At 47.7% G+C, this 23,910-nt stretch overlaps 1 protein-coding gene across 4 annotated transcripts; it reads right to left on the reverse strand.

Annotated features, from left to right (window-relative positions):
- Positions 1–610: 610 nt before the first annotated feature.
- On the reverse strand, positions 611–23,471 carry GPR173 (G protein-coupled receptor 173). 4 transcript variants are annotated; one of them, XM_070258251.1, is made up of 4 exons: positions 22,474–23,197; positions 21,412–21,566; positions 11,596–11,736; positions 611–4,639 (listed from the first exon to the last, which is right to left on the reverse strand). In XM_070258251.1, exon 4 carries the CDS (start codon positions 4,537–4,539, stop codon positions 3,418–3,420), a length of 1,122 nt encoding a protein of 373 aa, XP_070114352.1. In that variant the 5' UTR covers positions 4,540–4,639; positions 11,596–11,736; positions 21,412–21,566; positions 22,474–23,197; the 3' UTR covers positions 611–3,417. The 4 variants fall into 4 exon arrangements, with proteins under 4 accessions (XP_070114352.1, XP_023489134.1, XP_014584415.2 ...); XM_023633366.2 differs by lacking the exon at positions 21,412–21,566 and having other exon boundaries at positions 22,474–23,471; XM_070258250.1 differs by lacking the exon at positions 21,412–21,566 and having other exon boundaries at positions 1,639–4,636; positions 22,474–23,183.
- Between the last annotated feature and the right edge of the window lie 439 nt (positions 23,472–23,910).

Genomic DNA, 23,910 nt, shown 5'->3' on the forward strand with positions numbered 1-23,910 from the left:
GGAATTTAGAAACCTAGAGCCTTTGGTTTGGGGCCAGCTTTTGACGTGGCGTTTTCCGTCTCTGCAAAATGGCTCTAGAAATAATCACACAAAAAAAACTAACTTTCCGTCCGTTATTTCAATGATTGTGATTTCAGTTCATCTGCTAGATTTTTCTAGGACTTCATATCTCCTCATCTCCTCAATACTTCATCCCATCCTTTCCTCCCCCTTTCCCCAGTGTATCCTGTTTTGAATTGTATTTTAGATTTTTTTGGCCAGATGGATGGTCTCTTGTGAGGCATGGTAGTGGGGTTCTGGCTTTGGTCTGGGATTCACATTAAGAGCTTCTCACTTTGTAACCCTAACCAAATCAGTGCCTCTCTGAGCTTCAGTTTCCTCTCCTCTAAATTAGGCGTCCCTAAAGAGACATGCAGGAAACTACCCATTGCGGCCTTGTTGTGGTAGCCGAGAATTGGAAGCAATCTAGAGACCTATCACCAGGGAAATGGACAAGAAAAATGCGATATATGTATAAGATGGACCACTAGAATGAATTAGATCTACATACAGCAACATGGCTGGGTCTCTCAAAAACAGAATGTTGAGTGAAAAAAGAAACAGAACAAGATTTATAGTACAATACTGTTTATGTAAATTAAAACACATAACAATACCATATATTTTTCATAGATACACGTATATGTAAATAAACACATGAACGGTGGATTGGAAGAACGTACGTTAAATACACGAGAGTGGGTGTCTATCTGGGAGGGGTGATGGGGTAGGGGTGGGTGATGAAGGGGACAAAATAAAACAAAATAAAGAATAAAAGGGCCTCACATGGACTAATGATGATATAGTGTGCCAAGAACTGAGGAGTAAGGTCAACTCAATTCTGTGCATCTGAGAGAATAAATAAACAAATGGTAAAGTAATTGAGTGCCCGGGGAGCAGGCTGGCTGGGTAGACTCCCAGGCTTGAGTGTTTCCCCCCCTGTGGCATTTCCCTCCCTCTGAATTTAGTCAAAGTTTACCAAAGTCCCAGCTATATACAGAGGACTCTTCGGAAAGATTCCTGTCCCAAACTGAACAATCCCTCCAGAAGCCATTACTTTGTGTGTGGGGGGGGCATTTCCTAACCCCATCAGTTTCCCCCAAGTTTGATCCCTATGGTGGTCTAGTTTCAGGAACACCTTGTTTGGGTTTTGGAGAGGAGACTGATACAGGAGTTGGGAGTGGTACCTGGGGGTTCCAGGCTTTGGGAAGAGGTGGGGTCCTGTTCCCCATGTTCAGAGCCGGCACCAAGGGAGGAAGATCTTATGAGGTGGGAGTCTACCTGCTTGCTACACACATATGTACGGTTTTCAAGTTCCATCTCTCTGACCACTCTACTTCCTACTACAGGCACATGCTCTAGTTTGTCTTCTTTCAGTTAGGTGCATAGGTGTGTGTGTGCACATGCATACATCATATGTCTCCACATACAAGCATTTGCTCACATGGGTGTACCAGGCAGGGGTGCCTCCCCACACAAAGTCCCACAGACACACGGTATCTCACTTGACCATACCTCCCCACATGTGGTCACACGGGACACACACGCACACGCACACACACACACACACACAGAGTCAGAAAGAGAAAACATCCAATATAGCATTATTCATTTCAGTTTTCCATTTACAAAATCCAATGGTGAATCCAGGCAGTTAGAAAAAAGAAATGGAGGAAAACCCTCCTGAATGTACCCTATCTACCCCCCCCCCGTGGTCCCCCCACCCTACCCCCTGGGAAAGGCACCCCCATCACTGTCACTGAGAGAACAGGTACCCCCCACCCCCAGCCTCTCAGCCACTCTGGCTTGCCTTTCCAGGGCCACTCCACAGCCAGGCTCATTAATGTCTCTTCTGCCTAGAGTGCCCTCCCCATTCCTCTTGGGTCAAGGCTTCCCCAGTTCTGAGACTGTTTGGGGGTAGGGAGGGAGCTTAGGACAAGGGCTTCTAAGAGAAGGGAAAAGGGTGTGGATAGATACAGATCTCCCCCTCCCCGAGGAAATGAGAGGGGGACAGAGAACCCAGGCAAGACCAGGCAAAAGAGTGCCAACTTGGATCACCAGTCCACAAGAACTGGCCTTGACGTGAGCCCAGAGTGGACTCTACCCCAGGAGGGAGGCTTGGGATCCCCCACCTGGAGAATCTGGCTTCAGTCTGCTCTCATTCGGGTGAAGGTAAGGGTGAAGGGAGGAAGGGGGAGAAGAGCTGTCTGGGGGAAGGAATTTGGGGGCTGAGGGCCCAGAAGGCCAAGGGCTACCACGGAGGGACTTGAGGCCCCAAGGCTTGAGGGGGACAAAAAGAGGTCAGATAGGAATGGACTCAAGTCCACAATTCCTAGGAGCTTATACCACTATTACCAAGGCCCCCAAAGAATTTTCATTTGCAGGAGAGTAGCGTGGACCCAGGAGACAATTCTGGAATTGAATTTCACTCTGACCCCAGGCTCTGGGATCCAGCTACTCTTGAGAGTTCGGTTCTCTCCCTACACTTCCCTGGGAGGCTGCTCCTGCCTGTATGGCACCCACATCAGCCTTAGTGGGGCTGGAGTGGATTTCCATCCTCAGGAAGAGTTGGGGGCCAGGGATCCAGGAGGCAGCTTGAGAGAATGCAGTTAAGCTCGGGTCTCTTCAGCTCGAGGCACGCAGCTCACATCCTGCTCTTCACCTAGCCTGGGCCCACCCCAGGGGCCCTTCTCCCTCCCCTCCTGGCTTCTCAAACAGATGCTCAAGAAACACTTGGGAGTTCTGGACATGGTGGGGAGGGAGAAGAGACCAGGCTTGGGGCCAGGGTTAGCTTAAAACAACATTGTACACAACATAGCAATTCAGCATCCCTGCTCCCTGGGGACCCAGCACCCACTTTGGTCACTCTTGCCAGCAGATCAGTTTCTCCCTAAACATCCAGGCCTTGCTAAAGGACTTGGAAGGGGAGGGTGCATGGGAGCAGAGGGGCAATAAGAGCTCTGGAAGTCTATTTTACAGGACAAATTTCCCCTTTCTGGACATTGTCAGAAGGAGAGACATTAAAGCAAGAAAGCCTGTCTCCTCAGCTATTAGTAGAAAAACCCGCATTTTCTTTTGTTTTCTTTTTTTGAATTGTCACTTCTGGGGGAGGGGGAAGAGGAGGGAAAGAGGGAGATTGTAGAAGTGGAGAAGGAGGTGGCTGAGACAGGCACCACAGAACAAGAAATACCTCTTTCCCAGTCCCCCACCTGATTCCCAACCCTGGGGAGGTGTTGGCAAAGGTGCCTAGATTCCAGGTGGTTCAAGGGGCTGGGGCTGGAGCTCAGAAAGAAACACTCTTGTATGGGGCCCCATCTCTCCCTTTCAGTTGGCCCCATCATGGTGACCTTTTGCCTGCCTGCCTGCCTCCAGGCTGCTTCACATGACACAGTAGGGTTCTCTGGGAGCTGGGGCACCTCCTGTGCTCCAGCAGGGGGCGTGAGTCCTCAGGCACTTCTTGAGGTCCTTGTTGAGCAGGAAGCAGACGATCGGGTTGACAGCAGCCTGGGCGAAGCTCATCCAAACAGCGGTGGCCAGGTAACGGTGGGGCACGGTGCAGGCTTTCACAAACACTCGCCAGTAGCAGGCCACGATGTAGGGTGACCAGAGGAGCAGGAAGAGCAGTGTGATTGCGTAGAACATGCGGCCCAGCTGCTTTTCACCCTTGACCTCGTCCATGCCCAGCAGCCGCCGGCTGGCTGCGTGCCCATTCTGCCGGATACCCAACAGGGTTGGTGGCATGGGCCCGCGGCCAAAGCCGGCAATCCAGTTGGCAGCAGCCTGGCCGGTGGCCCCAGGGCCATGGAATGTCCAGTTCTGGCTGATGGCTGGCACCATCTGCACTGGCTTCATCTTGCGGTGACGGTACTCGAAGAGGAGCAGCTTGCCATAGACAGCATGTGTGGCTGCCATGAGCACAGCCAACATAAGCATGAAGCCCAGCGTGTCATTGGCCTTGAAGTAGCGATGCTCAAAGATGCACTGGTCCTCCTCACGGATAAACTTGTAGGTGCCCACATCAAAGACGGGTGGGAAGGCCATGGCCACAGACAAGGTCCAGGCCATGCAGATGACAGCTGCACATGTCCAAAGTGTCATGCGCTTGGCGTAGAAGCGGTGGTGGGCGATAGCCATATAGCGGGTGACGCTGATGCAGAACAGCATGAAGGCCGCATGGAAGCAAAAGAGCACGGCCATAAAGGCCACAATCTTGCAGCTGAGCGCACTGAAGGTCCATGAGGAGCCGTGGCGCACAGAAGCCAGCACAAAGGGGAAGCAGACGGCAGATCGTATGCCATCGGCCAGGCACAGGTCCAGCAGAAAGTAGTAAGGAGCCTTGTGTAAGGCACGCTCCTTGAGCACCAGCAGGGACAAGATGGCGTTGCCTGCCAGGCTCACACACATGATCAATCCCAGCAACACCAGCTTCACGTAAGCTGATGCTGATGGGGGGGACAGTGCGCCGCTCACCTCCTCGGGCTCTCCAGTGGTGTTGGCCATACTGAGGGGCAGGGGCTGTTCCCAACCCTACGGGGTCAGCCAGTCTGGTACTTGATGGGCCCTGGGGGACTCCATCAGTTGTCCTGCTGGGCCGCACCTGCTATTGGGGATAATGGGGGAGACACAGACACAGAGAGACAGAGAGATGGGGGCAGGAGAGAGACAGGGAGAAAAACACACACAGAGGCATAGAGACAGAGTGAGAAAGGATGGAACAAAGAGATAGCAAATGGCGACAAAGATATAAATGGATACAAAGTGAGACAGAAATGGAGGGGAAGAGAAAGAGTGACAAGAGATAAGGAGAGAAACAGAACCGGAGAGACAAGCAGAGGGGGAAAGAAGGAGAGAGAGAGGGAGAGACAGAGAGAGAGAGAAAAAGAAAGAAAGAGAGCGAGAAACACAAGAAAAAGAGACAGTGAGAAGAAACAGGTGGAAAGGAAAGGTGAGGAAGAAACAGAAAAGGCAGTGTTAGTGTGTCCACATGGCCTCCCCACTTCCTCCCCAGCTAGTGTCAGGTTCTTGGCCCACTGCTGCTCCTACCCCTCCTTGCTGGGTGAGGGTACTTCATCTTTCTGGTTGTCCTCAGTTACCTGTTTCCTCCATTGGTGGGTCTGTGGGGCGGGGATGTTGGTGTTGCTCTTCTTCCCCTTTGCAAAGCCGTCAGGTTGTGTTTTTCAAACTTTTTTGACTGTCACTCATAGTAAGAAATACATTTTACATCACAACCCAGTACACATACACACGTGTGCACACATACCTGAACCAAAAGTTTCATAAAACAGTACTGATTTTATGTGTAATGTGCCCCATTAGTTTCTATTTTATTTCATGTTTTTTATTAATGCTAGTAGCCACTGGTTAAATAAGTTCCCTTATTCACGATCAGGAATGTGTTTAACACATTCAAGAAACAGCAGGAAGACCAGTGTGGTTGGAACAGGGTGGGTGAGGGAGACAGTGGTAGAAGTCAAGTTCACAGAGGTCAGATCGTGTAGGACTGTGGGCCGTGACGAGGACTTGGGTTTTTATTTTAAGTGAGGTGGGGAGTATGTGTGAATATAAAGATGTAGGTATGCTTGTGTGTATTCATTTGTTGAAAAACTATTTATTGAGCATCTACTGTGTGCTGGGCACTGAGGATACAGCTGTGAGCCAGATAGACAAAAATCCCTGCCCTTGTGAAGCTGCCCTTCTAGATAATAAAGATACCTAGGTGAAGTACAGTAGGTCAGGTGATGATAAGTTCCTAAAAGTACAAACAAAGGAGGGAAGCGGGATAGGAAGTGCTAGGGGTGGAGGAGGTGCAGTTTTAGATGAGGTGGACAGAGAAGGCTTCAAGGAGGAGGTGCTATCTGAGCAAAGACCTGAAGGAGGTGAAAGAGTGAGCCATGTGGATATCTGGGGAAAGAGAAGTCCAGGCAGAGGGAACAGCCACAGCAAAGGCCCTAAGGTGGGACTACACATGGTAGGCTACTGTGGGTGGAACAGAGTGAGTGACGGGAAAGTGGTGGGAGGTGAGGTCAGAAAGTTGGCAAGGCCAGATCACTTAGGCCATGGTAAAGACTATGACTTTTACTCTGAGTGAGATGGGAGCTATGGGAGGGTTTTGAGCAAAGGAAAGATGTGATATGACTCAGGATTGAATGGGATCCCACTTGCTGCTGTGAGGAGCACAAACCATGTGGGGCAAAGGTGGAAGTGGGGAGACTACTTATGAGGCTCCTGCAGCAATCCAGGTGAGAAATAATAGCACCCCCATGCCCCTTGCCCTACTTTATTCTCGTCCTAGAATTTCTCTCTTCTAATTTACTGTATAATTTACGTTTAAAATTTGGTTTATTGCCTGCCTCTCCCTATTACAATGAAAGCTCAACAGGGGCAGGGATGACAGACTCATCCACTATCCTCTAGAAGAGCAGTGCATAGCACATGGTAGGTCCTCAGTCAAAAGCTGTTAAATCAATTGGTTGAAGGACTAACCGGGCTGGTGGCTCAGGGAGGGCTGCCTGGAGACATCTAGGTAGGAGTTGATGAAAAAGCAGCCTGGGCAGTGCACGAGTGCGAAGGCACAAAGTTTGAGGGGAAATAGGAGAGCTCCTGGTATGTGCTGGCTGGGGGCAGGGGCTGTGGGGTGTGATAAGGTAAGAGGGCAGGGCCAAGAGGGAGGGTGGCAAGGCGTCTGGGCAGAAGCTGGAGAAGCTCAGAACTACTGTTGGGGCTGGGATGGGCTTGAGGTTGGGGGAGGCAGGGCTTGAGTGGATGTCTTTCTACCCCCTCGCTCCCAGGAAAAAGTATCCCCTTTGCCCTGTTTCCCAGTTAAATCCAACCTGGCCTGTCACAGCCACCTGGGGCCAGGCTTTTTTGATGGCATCCCAAAGTCTCAGAGGTGCTGCCAGTAGGCCACAAGAAGGTGCTAGGGCAGGAGCTTGGGAGAAGTGGGGTTGGTGGGCCCCTTTTGGCCCCTGAATGCCTCATAGCTCCCACAGAACTAGGGACCAGCCAACAGGTGGGTGTGTGTAAATGTACACACACACATACACACACACACTCAGACTTGAGGGGATGCAGGGGGAAAGTGATAGAGACAGAGAGAGTCAAAAAGACACAAAGAGTGACAGAGAAGGAGAGAGGAGCAGAGAGAGAGAGAGAGACAGATGGAGATGTGGGAGGGAGGGAAAAAGAGAAACAAAGAAAGGGGAGATAGTCTTACACGCAGAGAGGAAGAAAGAGAAATAGAAAGCGGAAGAAAGAGTGAGGAAAAAGAGACACAGAAAGCGCGAGGGACAGAGAAAGAAGAGAAATAGAGACAGAGAAAGAGAGAGAAAAAATAGAGACAGAGGGAGAGAGGGAAGGAGGGACGGAAACAGAGACAGAAACAGGGATAGAAGGCGAGGGATAATGCCAGGAAAGAGAGAAAGATAAAGAAATTGAGAGAGACGAAGGTGGAGAGTGAAAGACAGCTACAGAGAAGGAATGCAGACCGAGGCAGAGACAGAGACAGTCTTTCTGTCTGCAGAAACAAAGATGGATAGAGAGAGACACACACACACACAGACACACTAAGACCGAGAAGGTAGATAATGTGTAGCCCAGAGTCTCAGTGAAAACAAAAACAAACACTAAAACAAAACAAAACAAAACAAAAAACAATAGCAGCAAACAAACAAAACCCTGGTGTTGTCTGGAAAGCTGGGGCAATTCTGTAAATAAATGAGAGGGTTCTTTAGAGCACAGACTGGCAGCCACAGCCTGGGTCCATCCTAGGCCAGCACGTAACATATATACACCTGTTCGTGCCCAGATGCCCTTAGACACAGATACACAGACACCTACACACACACACACACACACGGAGGGTGTATTGTATATGCTGCTTGGTTCACACAGGCACAGTGTACCCCGCCTAAACATCAGTGCTTCGTCCTCAACAAAGGCATTACTGCCTTCTAGGGGACATTTTGGAAATTTGTAGGAGGATTTTTGGTTGCTACAGTGCCTGGGTGTAGGATGTCTTTCTGACATTTAGGGGTCCAGGGCGAGGATGCTGGCCATCCAGTGATCTTCTGGGCAGGTCCCCATAGCCAACATATGTCCTGCATCCCTTAGGACTTTGGACTTGTAATGAATTGAATCTAGAATCTAACTCTATTTCACAGATAAACACAATTTTCCCCCTCATTTTAATATACCCTGAATTATCCAGGAATATAGCTGTCATGTAAATCCAGAAGAGACTGTACTTTGTTTTGTGGAGCAGTTTACTTGAGTTGTTCACTATTTCGGAAAATCTCACCACTAGGCCTTGGCCTGTCATTCTCCCCTTCTCCTAAATTCATGTTTACTCATTATAAGACATTATAAGCCTATAATTACTTCATTGACTCTCTTGGGAAGTGTCACACCAAGTATTTATATATTGAAATACAAGTTATTTTCTTATAAATCAATTTTATCTTTTATTTATTTGTATCAGAGTTGATATAATACGGATATTGTATAAAATTCTATATGGATTTTCTTTTGAAATTATATATGCATAGAAGTTATATTATCTAAGAACTCCATGTCCAGATAGTAAGGGGTGTTACAAAATATGTTACATAAAAGAGGGCGTTGGGTATGGAAGGGCTGAAAATTGCTCATATACACAGACACATTGAGACACACACACACTCACACACACATGTGTAATGGCCCATAAACCCACAATTATAACTCTCCTAACACACACACACACAGGTGAACTCTCAAATCCTGGCAGATAGATACACACACACAAACCTGCTCACTGTCACTCACACGTAGACTCACATATACCCTTTGTCCCCATATACCTGATTATTCAAATCCTCTCACATATTCAGACAAACTCTTGCAACAAAGGACATGTACAAACACTGTGACACACATTAACACTCAGATTCAAAGTCACTTCCATATGCCAGCATGCTCACATGCACTTGAACCCTGCCACACACATACACACACAAACACACAAGTATGTATACACAGACAGAATCCCCCTCAGATACCCACAGGTATATGTGCATGAAGAAAAAAATAGGCAACTAAAAAGCTGCTCACGTATACACATATGTACATACTCTAATGCACGCTAACACACAGACACCGACCCATCCAAACCCTCTCACATAGATTAGGCACACTCACCAACACAGATATGTACATCCTAGCACATGTACACACAGATACTCATTCACATACACACTAACTTATGCAGAGAAGTATACCAGCTCCAATATACACACACACAGCCCTCAGCAATATGCAAGCACAACCAAACACAGAGAGAATAACCACCTATGTATACAAGATACATTCTTGCACACACAAACATGTGTATACACACAAACTTGTTCACAACACACATGCACTTACATGATACACACATCTTGCAACAGGTATGCACCCAGAGACAAACTAGGGCATGTGCACAGACCAGCCAACTCCTCCATGCACAGGTGGAGACATTAGCAGAGCTGCCTGGCTGGTGGGCACCTGCCGCAGCAGGGGGCCAGAGCAAGAAGGGGCTCCAGGGTGCCATGTGAAAAGGGAGGTTGTAAATGTTCGGATCACTTCCTGTTAAAGCATCCCTGATAGTCTGATGATTACTTTGATTGCCACTCGTTCATCATCAGTGAGGCTCTTTGGTCTTGCCTATACATGTACAACGTTTGTTTTTCTTTTAATTTGATCTCATTCTTATTTTTCCACAAAAATAGAAAGCTGTTATGATTGTTGCTGTTATTACTATTATACAGTATTAGGTGTTCCTAAAAGAAATATAATTATGTTATTAATTTCCTTGATTGTTGCTTTATTTAAAAATTTTTTCTTTTAGAACATTTCAAACATAAAAGAGTAGAAAGAGGGGCTGGCCCGGTGGCCGAGTGGTTAAGTGTGCGCGCTCCACTTCGGCGGCCCGGGGTTTTGCCTGTTCGGATCCTGGGGGCGGACATGGCACTGCTCATCAGGCCATGCTGAGGCGGCGACCCACGTGGGACAGCCAGAGGCACTCACAACTAGAATATACAACTGTGTACTGGGGGGGGGGGGCTTTGGGGAGAAGAAAAAAAAAAGAAGGTTGGCAACAGTTGTTAGCTCAGATGCCAATCTTTAAAAGAAAAAAAGTAGAAAGAATCCTGTAACGAACCTTAGCGCACCCATTGCCCAGATTCACCAATGATCAACTCATAGGGTCTTTTTTCGCCTATAACCTCACCCACTTCCCCCACTTCCAGAGTATTCTGAAACATATCTATGATACCATTTCATCCACAAGTATTTCAGTAAGTATTTCTAAAAGATAAGGACGCTTTTAAAAAATTACAACCATATCATTTTCATTAGTTCTTTGCTTATTGATTTACTTGCTACTGGCTTTTAATATTAAAAATTAGCCAAATCTTATTCTTGGTGGGATTTCATAATTAACTATTATTTTTTGGTTTTAATTAAAAACATTTGTCAATAAATGAATGGCGCCTGACTACAGTTGAATTGAGTTGATTCATGAGAGGAAAATCTAGGCGTTTCTGGCTCCATCGTGGAGTGCTGCTTTCTTAAGAATGCAGAAGAACTCAAATTTGTTTTTTGAAAAACTCAATTTTCAGAAGTCACAAAGGTCTGCTGATCCCTTCAGTACTTTATCTTCAAGTAATTTCATTTTTGAGATGATAGTTCTTTTCCCATCAAAATGGACTTTTTGACTAAAGCTGGAAAATCAGGAGACTCACAAGACAAACACAGTTAGTCTCCCCTCCAAAAAAATCCAAGATGTCCCTAATTTAAGCAATTTAATGAGGATTCTCTCAAATTTGGATTCAGCTGCCCAATGAGCCCTCTCTTTCTCTGCCTAAATGTTCGATTTGCATGGAAAAGTTATCAAAAGAAACTTCATTTCCCAGTAGGCTATGTTGGTCAACCGACCACAAAACACTCTATTACACAGAGAAAGATTTGGACTTTTTAAAGCACCCGGAGGTGCAAATCAAGAAACCGGGCTCTTTCATGAGATGAGTTAAAACATTCTTAGATGGAGCTCAACCAGCTAGTGACAGGGTTGCATAATTAGTAAGTAAAGCTAAGATGACCGTTCAGCAGAATCTCACATTAGCAGTCTGCCGGGAAATTGTCCACACTATATTTGAGACCCACGAGGTAAAGGGAATAGGAAAGGGGCCACTTTCAATTATTGTTATTAGGAGACACACTGACAACCGGTCAAAGGACATCAAGGCAACACTAACCCAGAAGTTCATCGAATCGAAAGGGTTTTCATTTCGTACTGATGCAATTCTGGATGTTGATTGACAATGCTTATAGTACTAGTCAGAAAGCCTGAAGAGAAATGCAAGAAGCACCAAAATAAACTAAGGTTGAAATATTCAAAAGGATACATGAGTATTCTGAAATATTGTGGAAACTTTGCGTAAGGTCGTGGACTGATGCTGCTGTTGAGAAGGCAGGAAGTTGACATGCGGAATTTGTTCTGAAAACGCAGAGATTCATTCATTCACTGAGGAGCCTCACCTATAAAAGTTTGCCTGAGGGGCCGGCCCGGTGGCGCAGCAGTCAAGTTCGCAAGTTCCGCTTCGGCGGCCTGGGGTTCGCTGGTTCGGATCCCGGGTGTGGACCTAGCCTTGCTTGTCAAGCCATGCTGTGGCAGGCGTCCTACACATAAAGTTAGAGGAAGATGGGCACAGATGTTAGCTCAGGGCCAGTCTTCCTCAAAAAAAAAAAAAAAGTTTGCCTGAAGGTCTCATTTCCACAGTAAATGATGCTAGGTGAAGTTAATAAGATCCAGGGCACTACCCACGCGCTTGTCAGCTTTTCGCGAAGCACTGGGATCAGTATCCCATTCTCCATCGTTTTAAACCTAAGTGTGTAAGGATTTTGTGAACGATTCTCACTTTGCTGATTTGATGCTTACTGGCTTCAACAAATGGCTCTTTGAGCACATGAACAAAATGACAGCAAAAATTTTGAAGACAGTCAAAAATATATGAAAGTATACCGACGAGGTTTACGGATTTGAAGCCAAACTTCAATTTAGAGGAAATGAGGCCAAGTATGGTTCCTGGGTGAGGTTTAGTCGGTGTTATAAGTTCAACACTAAAGAAGACTTATTAGGATGAGTAGAACAATGTGTCTACTTAGGGGAAAAGCTTCATCGTTATTTTTAAATACTCAAAACGAAAATTTTCTGTTGGATTCAAAATTCATGAGCATTTGTTACAAGGAATTTCAACATCACATCTGATTGAAAGAAAAGAAAGAAGCATTAGATTTAAAGAAGGTTTCACCTTTGATGTACAAATTTCAAAGACTATGAATTATCCAAGTTCTGATTATTGACGAGAAAGGAGTTTTAATCAATAAAAAAAATACCCTTTGACCATTTGCTGTCACCTACTTATGCAAGCAGTTTCCTGTTGAGGGTAACTACCAAGAAATAGAAGAGATCATGTAGCTATTTCGAGCATAAAACCTGGGTCTCTGCCTGGCCTTGGCAAGAACCAGTAAGTTATAAAAGGGAGGTGAAAAAGGGAGGCACGAACAAGCAGTTGTTCCATTTCTTAAGAAAATTTGGTATGGTATGAAAGCATCAGCCATATTCAACACTAGAAACTGCATCTGATGCTTCAGAGAAGCCAAAATGGTACCTGATGACCCCAAAGCTTGTGCTTTTGAGGTAAGCTTTGCTGGCCTGCAGGACCATGCAGCTATATTTCACACATTCCAGCTGATTACTGAAGACATTAGGGCAAACTGTGTCTCAACAAGCTCCACGGAATGGATCTTACTTTCGACAACATGCCTTCCAAGATTGAGAAGTGGCAGGTCACGATGGAAGTTTATATCCGTGCTGAAACTACTAGTGGTTATTTGCTTCATTTGTTTTGTTTGGGTTTTTACCGAGAAACACAATAACGATGTAGAAGATCTATGCTCAGTACCAACTGATTTACCTAATCATGATGAAAATGGCCACAAGTGAATCAAATGACCATGAAATAAATCAAGGCAGTCATGACCAGAGGCTCAGAAGAAGTGGGCACGAACGTTGACCACTACAAATTTGCACGAGTGAATAAAAACTTATGCTTACAGAAGTGAACTCAAGTGTGCTATGACAAAATTCTGAAAAGATTTCATTGGGAAGTTATATACAAATTCAATATTTAATGACTCTCTGAAAACTTCGCATTTTTGTTTTTCTTACCACAATTGGTATAACGAAAAGAAAATGTAAAGAAGTCCTTTTCATCAAACCCCAGTACCCCTAAATCCTCTTCGGTTTACTCCAGTGCGCCATACAAATATTTCACCTTTTCTGTGTGCCTGGCTGTGAATGCCCTAACACATTCACATCTAGTCATATTGCATAGACACACTAGCACACGTGGACAGATATGTGCCCACAGGCACACGTGTTACATGGAGATTTGAATTTGCACTTACATCCAGACTCACACCAGCTGATAAGTGCAATCAGGTGCTCATACACACACGTACACACATACTTCCTCTTCTACACAGAAATGGTTAGGTGTGTGTGTAGGTGCCCACCTACCGGCAAATCATGCAAAGATATACAAAACACACACACACGCACACACACAGATATAACCACTCTTTTATAGAAATACAGGCCTAGGCAGAGACATATTCGCCATTCACATGGGCACATGCAGACACATACACCTACAAACCAAATCACATGGTCCTGCATGCTTTCAGACACAATTGTGTGCACAGACATCAGAACTGACATTCAGATACAGGGCAAGTCCTGTGCACATCCTACAGATCCAGGCCCTACCCACTCCAGGCTCTTACACTAAAAGATTAAAACCCACTAGCTTATACAAACCCTGCCCTGGCACACATACATATGAACACAGTATATAAATCTGCCCTGGCACACATACACATACACATACACACAGTAAAGATATGCTCACACACACAGACACATTGCTCAGGCTCACTGCTACAGACAGAGGCAGGCAGGCGTGTAGAGCAATGCAGGCTCATGCATACACATCCACATAGCCACCAATGCTTGTGAACACAGACAGACACAAAGCCTCAGATGCACACACCCATTTACACCTACATATAAACTCACATGTCACAGATATACACATCCTAGTACATGGCCATATAGGCACAAATCCTTTATACAAACACACACACACACACACACATCACGTATAAACCTGGATACCAACCTTCTTACATTTGCAGACACTCACAATAGAGATTGACGTGCGTGCTCACGTATGCAGACATACTGGCAATGCAGGGTAACACCTGAACTCACATGGACACAACACTATCACAGACACAGATGTGTGCACTCATACACCCGGATTTGCACACACTGGGAAATACACACACAGGGCCAAACTCCCTCCATTGACCTCCTGGACACACACTTCCTTTCTCAGACACCCCTGGTTTTATACACACACTGGGACACATATAAGTATAAAACAAGTTTTATGTACAAGCACCCTCTCACATACACACAGGATCTGCTCATTCTCTCACATACACATGGAGACAGCTAACGTGGCAAATACGCACATAGAAACTACCCCATTCACACTTGCAGATGGACACACACTGTTACTTACACATCAGCACATCAATAATTACGTACTAGGTAACACCTTATATGGCACAGAGGACTCATTATGTGCCTGGCACTGTCCTAAGCACTTTTCAAATATTAACTCATCCAAACCTCACCCTACGAGATAGGTGGTATTATTACTCCTACTTGACAGATAAGGAACTGGGGCTTCATTGAGGTTAGGTGACTTGCCCAAAGCCGCACAGCTAATACACGGCAGAACTAGAATGCAAACCAAGAGCCTGGCTCCAGAGACCTTGCAGATCCAACTTACTCACATGCAGAAGCACATTCACTTCATACACATACACAGATACACACCACTCTAGCACAAGCACATGCAATGCACACACAAGCCATGTATTGACACACTCAGCTGCAAACAGCCACACACATGCACACACAGACACAAACATGGACATGCTCACATTTACAGACACTCCAGCCGAAGTATATATGCCCTAGGAAAGATACACACATTCATAAACACGCCCATAAACACACAGCCCACTCAGATACACCCACACTATCAAACACACAAAACACCCAGATGTACCACCTACACACCAACCAGAGAAATCCACACTCACATACAGATACACCCATATTCTCAGATACATTCCCCACCCAAACACACCCAAACACTCTCACACACACTATCCAGATAAACTCACATGCACACCTCCCCACCCAGATACACTCACATTCACACACTCCGCACAGATTCACCTATACACTCTCTCTTTTACACACCACCCAGATACACCCTATCTCTCTCTCAAACACCACCCAGAGGGAACCCCACACATCCTGCTTAGATAAACCCACTCTCACATGCCCCAACCCAGATAGGTGCACATTCTTTTTCTTACACACACTATTTGGATATACCCAATTTCACACACATACCCAATACTGATACAGCCACACTCTCTCACACACATCCCGTCCAAACATACCCATCCTTGTACACACACACATCAAATACACCTACAGTCACAGGCACTACACCCAGATACAGCCACACTTATTCAAACTCCCAACTCAGTACACCCACACTCTCACATACACCATTCAGATACACTCAAACTTGCACACATTCCCAACCCAGAACCCTCATACCCGACCCAGGCACAACTAAAACCTCTCTCACACACAGTATCAAGACACACACCCACGGTGACACACACACCACTCAAAGACACTACACTTGCACACACTCCACCCAGCTAATCACACCCACAAATTCCCAACCCAAATACATCCACACACACAGACACCCACGTACACATAATCCAGAGACACCCACTCACACACAAATCCTATCCACATTCGCTCACTTTCTCTGTCTCTCTGTCTCTGTCTGTATGTCTCTCTCTCTCACACACACACCCCAAGCACAGCTCCACTCACCCAGCCCCACCCAGATACGTTCACCCTCTCACACATACACACACCATCCAGATTCATCCCATACGGACCACTGAGATACACTCACACCCACACACATCATCTAGATGCACACCACCATCTAGATACATTTGCATTAACATCCCGCCCAGATATATCCAGCTCTCACACATGCCATCCAGGTGCACCTCCCCAGATACTCCATTGACCAGATACATCCATGCTCTCATCCCCTCCACACTACCCAGATGCACACACACTCCAAACACACTTCCCACCCAGATATGCCCCCCAAATTCTCTCTTTCACACACCCTATCCAGTTATACACACACATACCCAGGTGCATATACACCCAGATATACAACAAAAACTTTCACAACACACCATCCAGATATACCTTACTACACACTCGGCCACCCAAATACACCCATGCTCTCACGCACCCACCATCCAGATACACCCACATTCAAACACACTTCACCCAAAATACACCCACACACTGTCTCACACACAGCCCAGACATACCCCGACACCCTCTCTCACATATCATCCACATGCATCCACATCTCACCCACACGTCATCCAGATACACCCACTCACACCTCCAATACACTCACACTCACCTCCCAACCCAGTTAAACCCAAACACTTACACCTCATCCAGATATATCTACGTACTCCTCCCACCTGATACATCCGTGCTCTCATACACCCACACTCAGAAACACCTCACTCTCTCTTACACAGACACACAATCCATATCCCCTCTCTCTTAATCATCGTCATCCAGAATACCCACATTCCACACACACAATGCAGATACACCCATACTTTCTCACACACCCCCACACACCATCCCCAGATACCCCCAATTGTATACACACTCACACTCCCACCCTCACCCCGACGTACCCAAATTCTCTCTCTTACACACACACACACACACACACACACACACAACATCTAGGCACTACAGGTACATCTAGGTACATCTAGGTGTACTCCATCACACGCTTTCATTGCCTAGATACACTTGTGCTCTCACCCACCTACACACCATCCAGATATACCCATATTTGAATGCCCTCCACCCCCAAACGCCCATACTCCCTCATACACATACTCTACCTAGGAATACCCACACTCTCTCTTACACACACAACACAGATACATCCACACTATCAAACACATACATTGCCCAGATATCTCCCCACTCTCTCCTGCACCATCCAGCTATACCCATACCCACGTATCCCTCAAATATTCACATCCTCACACATCTTTCCACCCAGACACACCCAAACTCTCACTCATACCATCCTCCACTCAAATAGGCCGATGCTCTCATAGTACCTCACAAATGTACCATTAACACACACCCACACTCACACCTGCCCCTCCCAGATATACCCAAATGTCTTACATACACACTCCACCCAGAAACACCCGGGCTCTCTCTTACATACATACAACTCAGACCCCTTCTCTCGCTCTCTCTGTCTCTCTCTCTCTCTCATTCTCTCTCTCACCAAATATAACACCCTTTTCTACACACACACACACCCTACTCTACCCAGATATACCTTCACTTATACATATATATTCACATCTAGGTTTCTGCCTGGACGGCATAATTCGGGTGCTCTCCGTGAAAACCATTTATCAACCCTAGACACCATACAATGCCATTTTGTCCTGGGTCTTTGATGGGGAGGGGAAGGGAAGGGAAGGGAAGTCTTTGTCTTTCAAAAAATCCTTTCCTAAAGAGGTGACAGGCCCCCTTCCCTAGTAGGACATCAGCCATGATTGGTTCCCACTTCTTGAATGTGAATGATGACAGGAATTATCCTGAGACCCACACAAAAGCCCAGCACGTGGTCAAAGTCAGAGAGGCTCCAGAAGAGGTTCATGGATTGCTCGGGTGTTATAGTTTGCAATCCTGTAGGATGTCTACAAGTTAGAGGCAGACATGGTCTAGCAGGGTGCCAGTGACTCAGACATGCACATAAACACACGCTTGGGTGTGCATAGCATCACACAGACTCATAAGTACCCTCCCTTATCATCTCCTCAGGGATAAGGTCTATCTGCATAGGGCCAAGGCCAAATATTTCTCTCACACACATACCATCAGATAGGCACATGCACAAATACCTACACTCATCCCTATACATAGGCACACTCACAGCAATGCACACTCGCACTGCACATGGTCCCACACGTTCACATCCATTTACTCTCAAACATAGGCATGCATGCATGGCATACCTTCATATGACATAATGTCCATGAAGGACATACATTTACTCACAAACACAGGTGTACACACAGGCATACTTACACACGACCACAGTCAGGCAGACTCTGTATCACACCTAACGAGACAATGAACAAACATAACACATAGAGGTGAGCTCCCAAATGTATACACACACACACACACCTGGACATGACCACATAAGCATATTCACACACACTCACACATGGGTGTACGCACACACATAAATGCTCAGATGTGCACATGCTTGTCAATGAGATGATGTCTGCATATACAGACATTCTAACACACATAGACTTATACACACAACCGGGCATGTCCGCCTCTGAGCACATTCACATGCTTATAGACTTGTACATCATTTGTTCCTATATGCACACAATCAGACATGGAGACACAAATGTACTTACAAAACATACTCACACAATCATGGCCAGATATGCACACCTTATACATTTGCACACGTGCATACACCCATATGAGAAACTACGCAAACAAAAGAAGATTCATTTACACTCACATTCCCGGACAGACTTGGACACAAAGGTATGTTCACATACACGCACACATAGAAGAGCAGTCACATATTCTCACGCACTTGTACATCTGCACGAGAAGAACTGATAACACTCAGCACAGACATACACATGTAAGACATCCTCATACCACACACACACATACACTCAAACACACTTATAGGCCCAGAGTGGCACAGACATACATTCACTTACACTGTTCTACAACATATGCTCCAGAACAAACAATGGTATATAAACACAAACACACATATGCAAATAATTAGAGCCGTACAAACTGGTACATTCACACACCTGTACCTGCAGACAGGCACGCGCACAGGCATATTCACATGCACACGCACGTGTGCATGCACACACACACTTAGATGTGCATGAACACACAAATATACAAACATGTTCACTCAAATTGCGTACAGCCAGATGTTCACACATACTAGCAGATACACATACATATACACTCACAGTCACTTCACAGGCATATCCACACTCACATATTCACACTCATACTCAGAAATCCAAACAAAACACATAATCAGACACGTGCACCCAAGTATTATGAAACATAGTTACTCATGCATATCACAATGAGACATGTACTCACATATAACAGTGTATCCACAAACATAATTAGACATGTACACAAATGCATCTATTCACCTGTGTACACAGTCTTCTGTGCATATGTATACAACCCACCCCACATCCATACCCATATACATAGTCAGATGTGCACACATAGGCATATCCACAAAATATATTTTCATGAACAAAACATGTACTCACACACTCTCCCTTACTCACACAATTAGTTCTCCTTATACTAGTGTGACCATCTACACTAACATTTCCCTAATCAGATGTGGACCCATAAGCCTGTCTACAGACAATATCTCCCCAAACATGCACACCCATAATTCAAAATGCTAGAGAGCCCACATGGACATTCACACATAGGCCTACTCATACATATACATGACAGACCCACCCACACAGAAGCATGTTCACACACACATACCCTCCCATGCATGCATGGACACACACACAGATGCCCTTACACTCACAAACGCACCATTTAGATGCACCTAACTCATATGTACACATAAACACACATGAATATACACAATCCGCTACAACTAGGCATTCACCTAATTGGATATGCATACCCAGGCATTCTGAAACCCTCATACTCATACATATACAATCAGACATGTACACTCAAAGACAAATTGATACCACACACATATACAACCAGACATTCAACAGGCCTGTTGGCTCAGAGAAATACACCCTCACTGAGGCTCAGAATCAAACATACCTATTTGCTCACCCAGACAGACATGCAAAGTCATACCCACTCCCCTACACACACACAAACCTACCCAGACACCCATACACTCACATACACCATCACATAGCCTGTTCACACACACAGACATATACACACCCACAGTGCCCATGAACAGACACACACACACAGACTGCGCACACAGCTACACACCTTCAGTTGCACATACAGTATACACCCATGCTCAGGCCCAGATGCCTCTGGACCACAGGTTGGGTCCTCTCCCTTCCACATCAAATGCTTCTTCAGAAAAGTCTACTCTACACTCCAAAGCCCCATCGCTCCTTGCCCCCACAGAGGAGGTAGTGTTCTGGGCCTCAGCCTTTCTCCTCCTCCTACTCCTCCCCTGGCCTTGAGGACCCTCTGCCAGCCACACTCCCTCACTCAGTTTTTCACCACGTCTCCGCACCCAGAAACCAGCCAGTAACCCCCACTGTACCCCTAGCCCAGGCTCTTGGTTAGCAACTCCCTGCGAACTGTCCCCCACAGGTCTGGCTGCTGCATGGGCCACACCCCAGCTCTCCCCGAAGCCCTGCGATCTCAGAAGCTTCAGCCTTATCTACAGGCCCTGCCAACCACTGACCACAGGCCAAACTCTTGCCAAGTCTCCCCTCAACAGGGAGACGCATACATCGTCAGGGCCAGAAATGCTGCAGGCTGCAAGCCAGACCTCTGTTAGCTCATGGGGGCCTCAAGCCTCTGTGCGTGTGTGTGTGTGTGCACAGACAGGAGCAAGTGCAGGGAAAGGAGCCTGGAGTGGGGTAGGGGCAGGAGCTCTGCCCACAGCTACCACTTGTAACTTCCTACAAATGAGGTGGAACAACATAGAACTGCTCCTACCTCCCCTCCACTCCCCTCACCATTTGCCTACCTGCTGTCCTCCCCAGATCTCTACCAAGAGCCTGAAGAAGAGGGGCCAGTCCCTCCCCCAAATAATCAATAGCGGCATTAATCATGAATAACCGGCAACAATATTGACCATGAGCTTTGCTGACATTGCTGAAGGGCCACTTCTAGGCACATCCTTTATTTACACACACCAACTCATCTGGTCACTACACACACTCATGATGGAAGAGTTACCAGTCTCTTTGACAGATGGGAAAACCAAGATTCAGTAAGTAGCATACTTTCACTCAAGTTGCAGAGCTAGTAGCGGCAGGAAGTGTCCCTGGAGAATCCATGTTCTCCATGAACCAGGCTTTCTTGCCCCTCCAGACATAGGGACCACTGGCGACATGCACAAGGCCATAAGCTCTGGGGGTCCCAGATACAACGTGGGTGTCTGAAACAGAGATAGACAGCCTTGTGATGGAGGCTGGGGACCACCATGTTGTGCCTGGCCCCTGCAGGTTGTTGTGTGACATGGTCCTTGCCCCCACAGAGCCATCAGGCAGCCTAGGGCCTGGAAGTGCTCCCCACCCCACCTCACCTTCCTTTCAGCCCTACAGTGACTTCCTCCCCTTTACCCGGGAATCACAGCAATATCTTCGGTAGCGAGTGAGCAAAAGTCTGCTACCTGTAGGGAGAGACAGGAGAAGAAAAGGAAGGAAGGAAGGAAGGAAGGAAGGAAGGAAAGCAAGAAAGAAAAGGGGGAGGGAAGGAAGGAAGGCAAGCAAAGGAACGGAAAGGGGGGAGGGAAGAAGAAGTGGAGGGTGGTCTGGGCTGGGAGCAGCTTCTCTATCATGTCTACCCACCTGCCTGCTCACACACACACACACACAGACACACACACACCCTGCATGCAGGCCAAGGAACCTGGAGGAGAGTGGAGGAGGAGGGAAAGGGAGAGGAGGCAGCTGCAGGAGGCTGAGCCTGCCCGGGGTGCAGGCATTGTGAGGAGAGCACGGCCCGGCTCCCAGGCGTGCCTTCCACAGCTAGCACATGAGGAAATATTAACACAGCCTGGTGCCCAACCGCGACCATAATGATAAAAACAGACCCTGTGCGAGGAAACAGGTGGTGGTCCCCTTTCTCATGGGACATTTGGGACTGAGAAAGATGAGGGTGGCTACAGGACTCTCCAGGTTTGGGTGCCCAAGTAGCCCTTGCGATGGAGCAGAAAGAGAGAGACTAACAGAGTCAGAGAGAGACAGAGAGCAAGGCAGTGATGGAGACTCTGAAATATGTGTGGGGAGACAGAAGAGAAGTCCCAGCCCCCCACCCTTGGTGGAAGGATGCTGACTACTTACCTGGGCTCTCTCAGCAGGGCTGTCTTGGAATCCAAGGAGGGGGCCTCAAGACGTCTGACCCAGGATGAATCACAGCCCGGGCCACACTGTGGGACCCTCAGCGATCTGGCTGGCCAGTGACACTCTTGCTCCTGTTGCCGTGGATACAGTTGGGCTGGTCTAGATTGCAGACATCAGGGGAAGCAGGCACCGGAGGGGTGCACTGGGCAGGGCTGCGGGTGTTGGAGAACACCAGGTGGGCAGCACATAGCCTTGGGGTGCCCAGCTAGCTGGCAGGTGGGGATCTGGGCAGGTGCTTCCCCCACTACACAGTCCCACCCCCATCTTCGTGCCACTGCCAAGCTGGGAGGGCGGCCAGCGCTGGCCCCTACGACCCGTCTGCCCGCCTGGCTATTGGTCCCCCCTGCTTCCCTGTCTGCCTGCCGGCTGCTGCCTTTTGTCCTCAGAAGACACGGTCCCCGCGGGGCCTCTGCCAAGCCTCTAGCAGATGCTCAGGGTCCAGGGCTCCTCCCTGGGAGCACTCGCGCCATGGCCTGGGAGAGCCCCAGGTTGAGGGGGCTCTCATCCAGGCTCACCCCGCTCCCCAGGCTGGGCGGGGATGGGAAACAGGAGTAGGTCCACAGCCAGAGGCAGCAGCAGAGGTGGTGTTGGGGAGGGGATGGACGCCAGAAAGAGGGGGTGGGGTGGAGAGAGAGGCTGGCCTGAGAGCTGTGTCCCGGGTTTTAGATCCGGGTTGAGGAGGGTGGCTCAGAGCATCCGAGGGGGGGGTCCTGATGCAAAACAAGGGCACCATGGGCACGCCGGAGGGACCCTCCTGGCCTGGAAACCACCCCGGCTCACACAAATCCAGGTCCCAAGATGCTAGGGACACCCAGCCTGGATGGGGCATCAGCAGAGAGCCCGGGGTCCTAAGCTGGACCCCATCCGGCCTGTCCGTCCCCCCTCTCCTCGATTTGCACGGTCCCTGCCTCAGGGACGGGCGGAGGAGGGAGGGAGGCAGGGAAAGAGAGGGAGGCAAGGAGGGAGGCTGAGCAGGCAGGGAGACTCCCAGCCACCAGCCTGGTCCTCCCTGGGGCGGGGCGGGGAAGGGGGCTGGTGAGGCCGAGGAGCAGCCGGCTGGCTGGCTGGCTGGCCGACTGGGTGGGGATGCTGGCGTGGCGGCTGTGCTGCCAGGACAAAAGCTGACTGAGGAGGTCAGACTCCAGCCTTTCTGAGATGCTTGAGAGAGGCACACCGTAGAGGTGGGGAGAGGTGGCCAAGAGGCTGCGGAAAGAGCAACCCACGTGGGCTACAAGTGCAGAGGAGGCCGGAGGTGGGCAGCCTGGGGTCAGGGTCGGGGCAGAAAGGTCCTGTGGAAGTTTCTCAAAAGCTTTGAGATGGGAGGGATACTTGGAGCTCTGAGAGGTAGGACAGGTAACCTTATTTAAATAGAATGGG

The sequence above is a fragment of the Equus caballus genome, chromosome X (assembly GCF_041296265.1).
Source record: "Equus caballus isolate H_3958 breed thoroughbred chromosome X, TB-T2T, whole genome shotgun sequence".
In the NCBI taxonomy this organism is placed as follows: Eukaryota; Metazoa; Chordata; class Mammalia; order Perissodactyla; family Equidae; genus Equus; species Equus caballus.

Bases quoted from the DNA above. Each gene is read 5' to 3' on its own strand.
- GPR173 (XM_023633366.2), bottom strand. From the start codon at position 4,539: ATGGCCAACACCACTGGAGAGCCCGAGGAGGTGAGCGGCGCACTGTCC.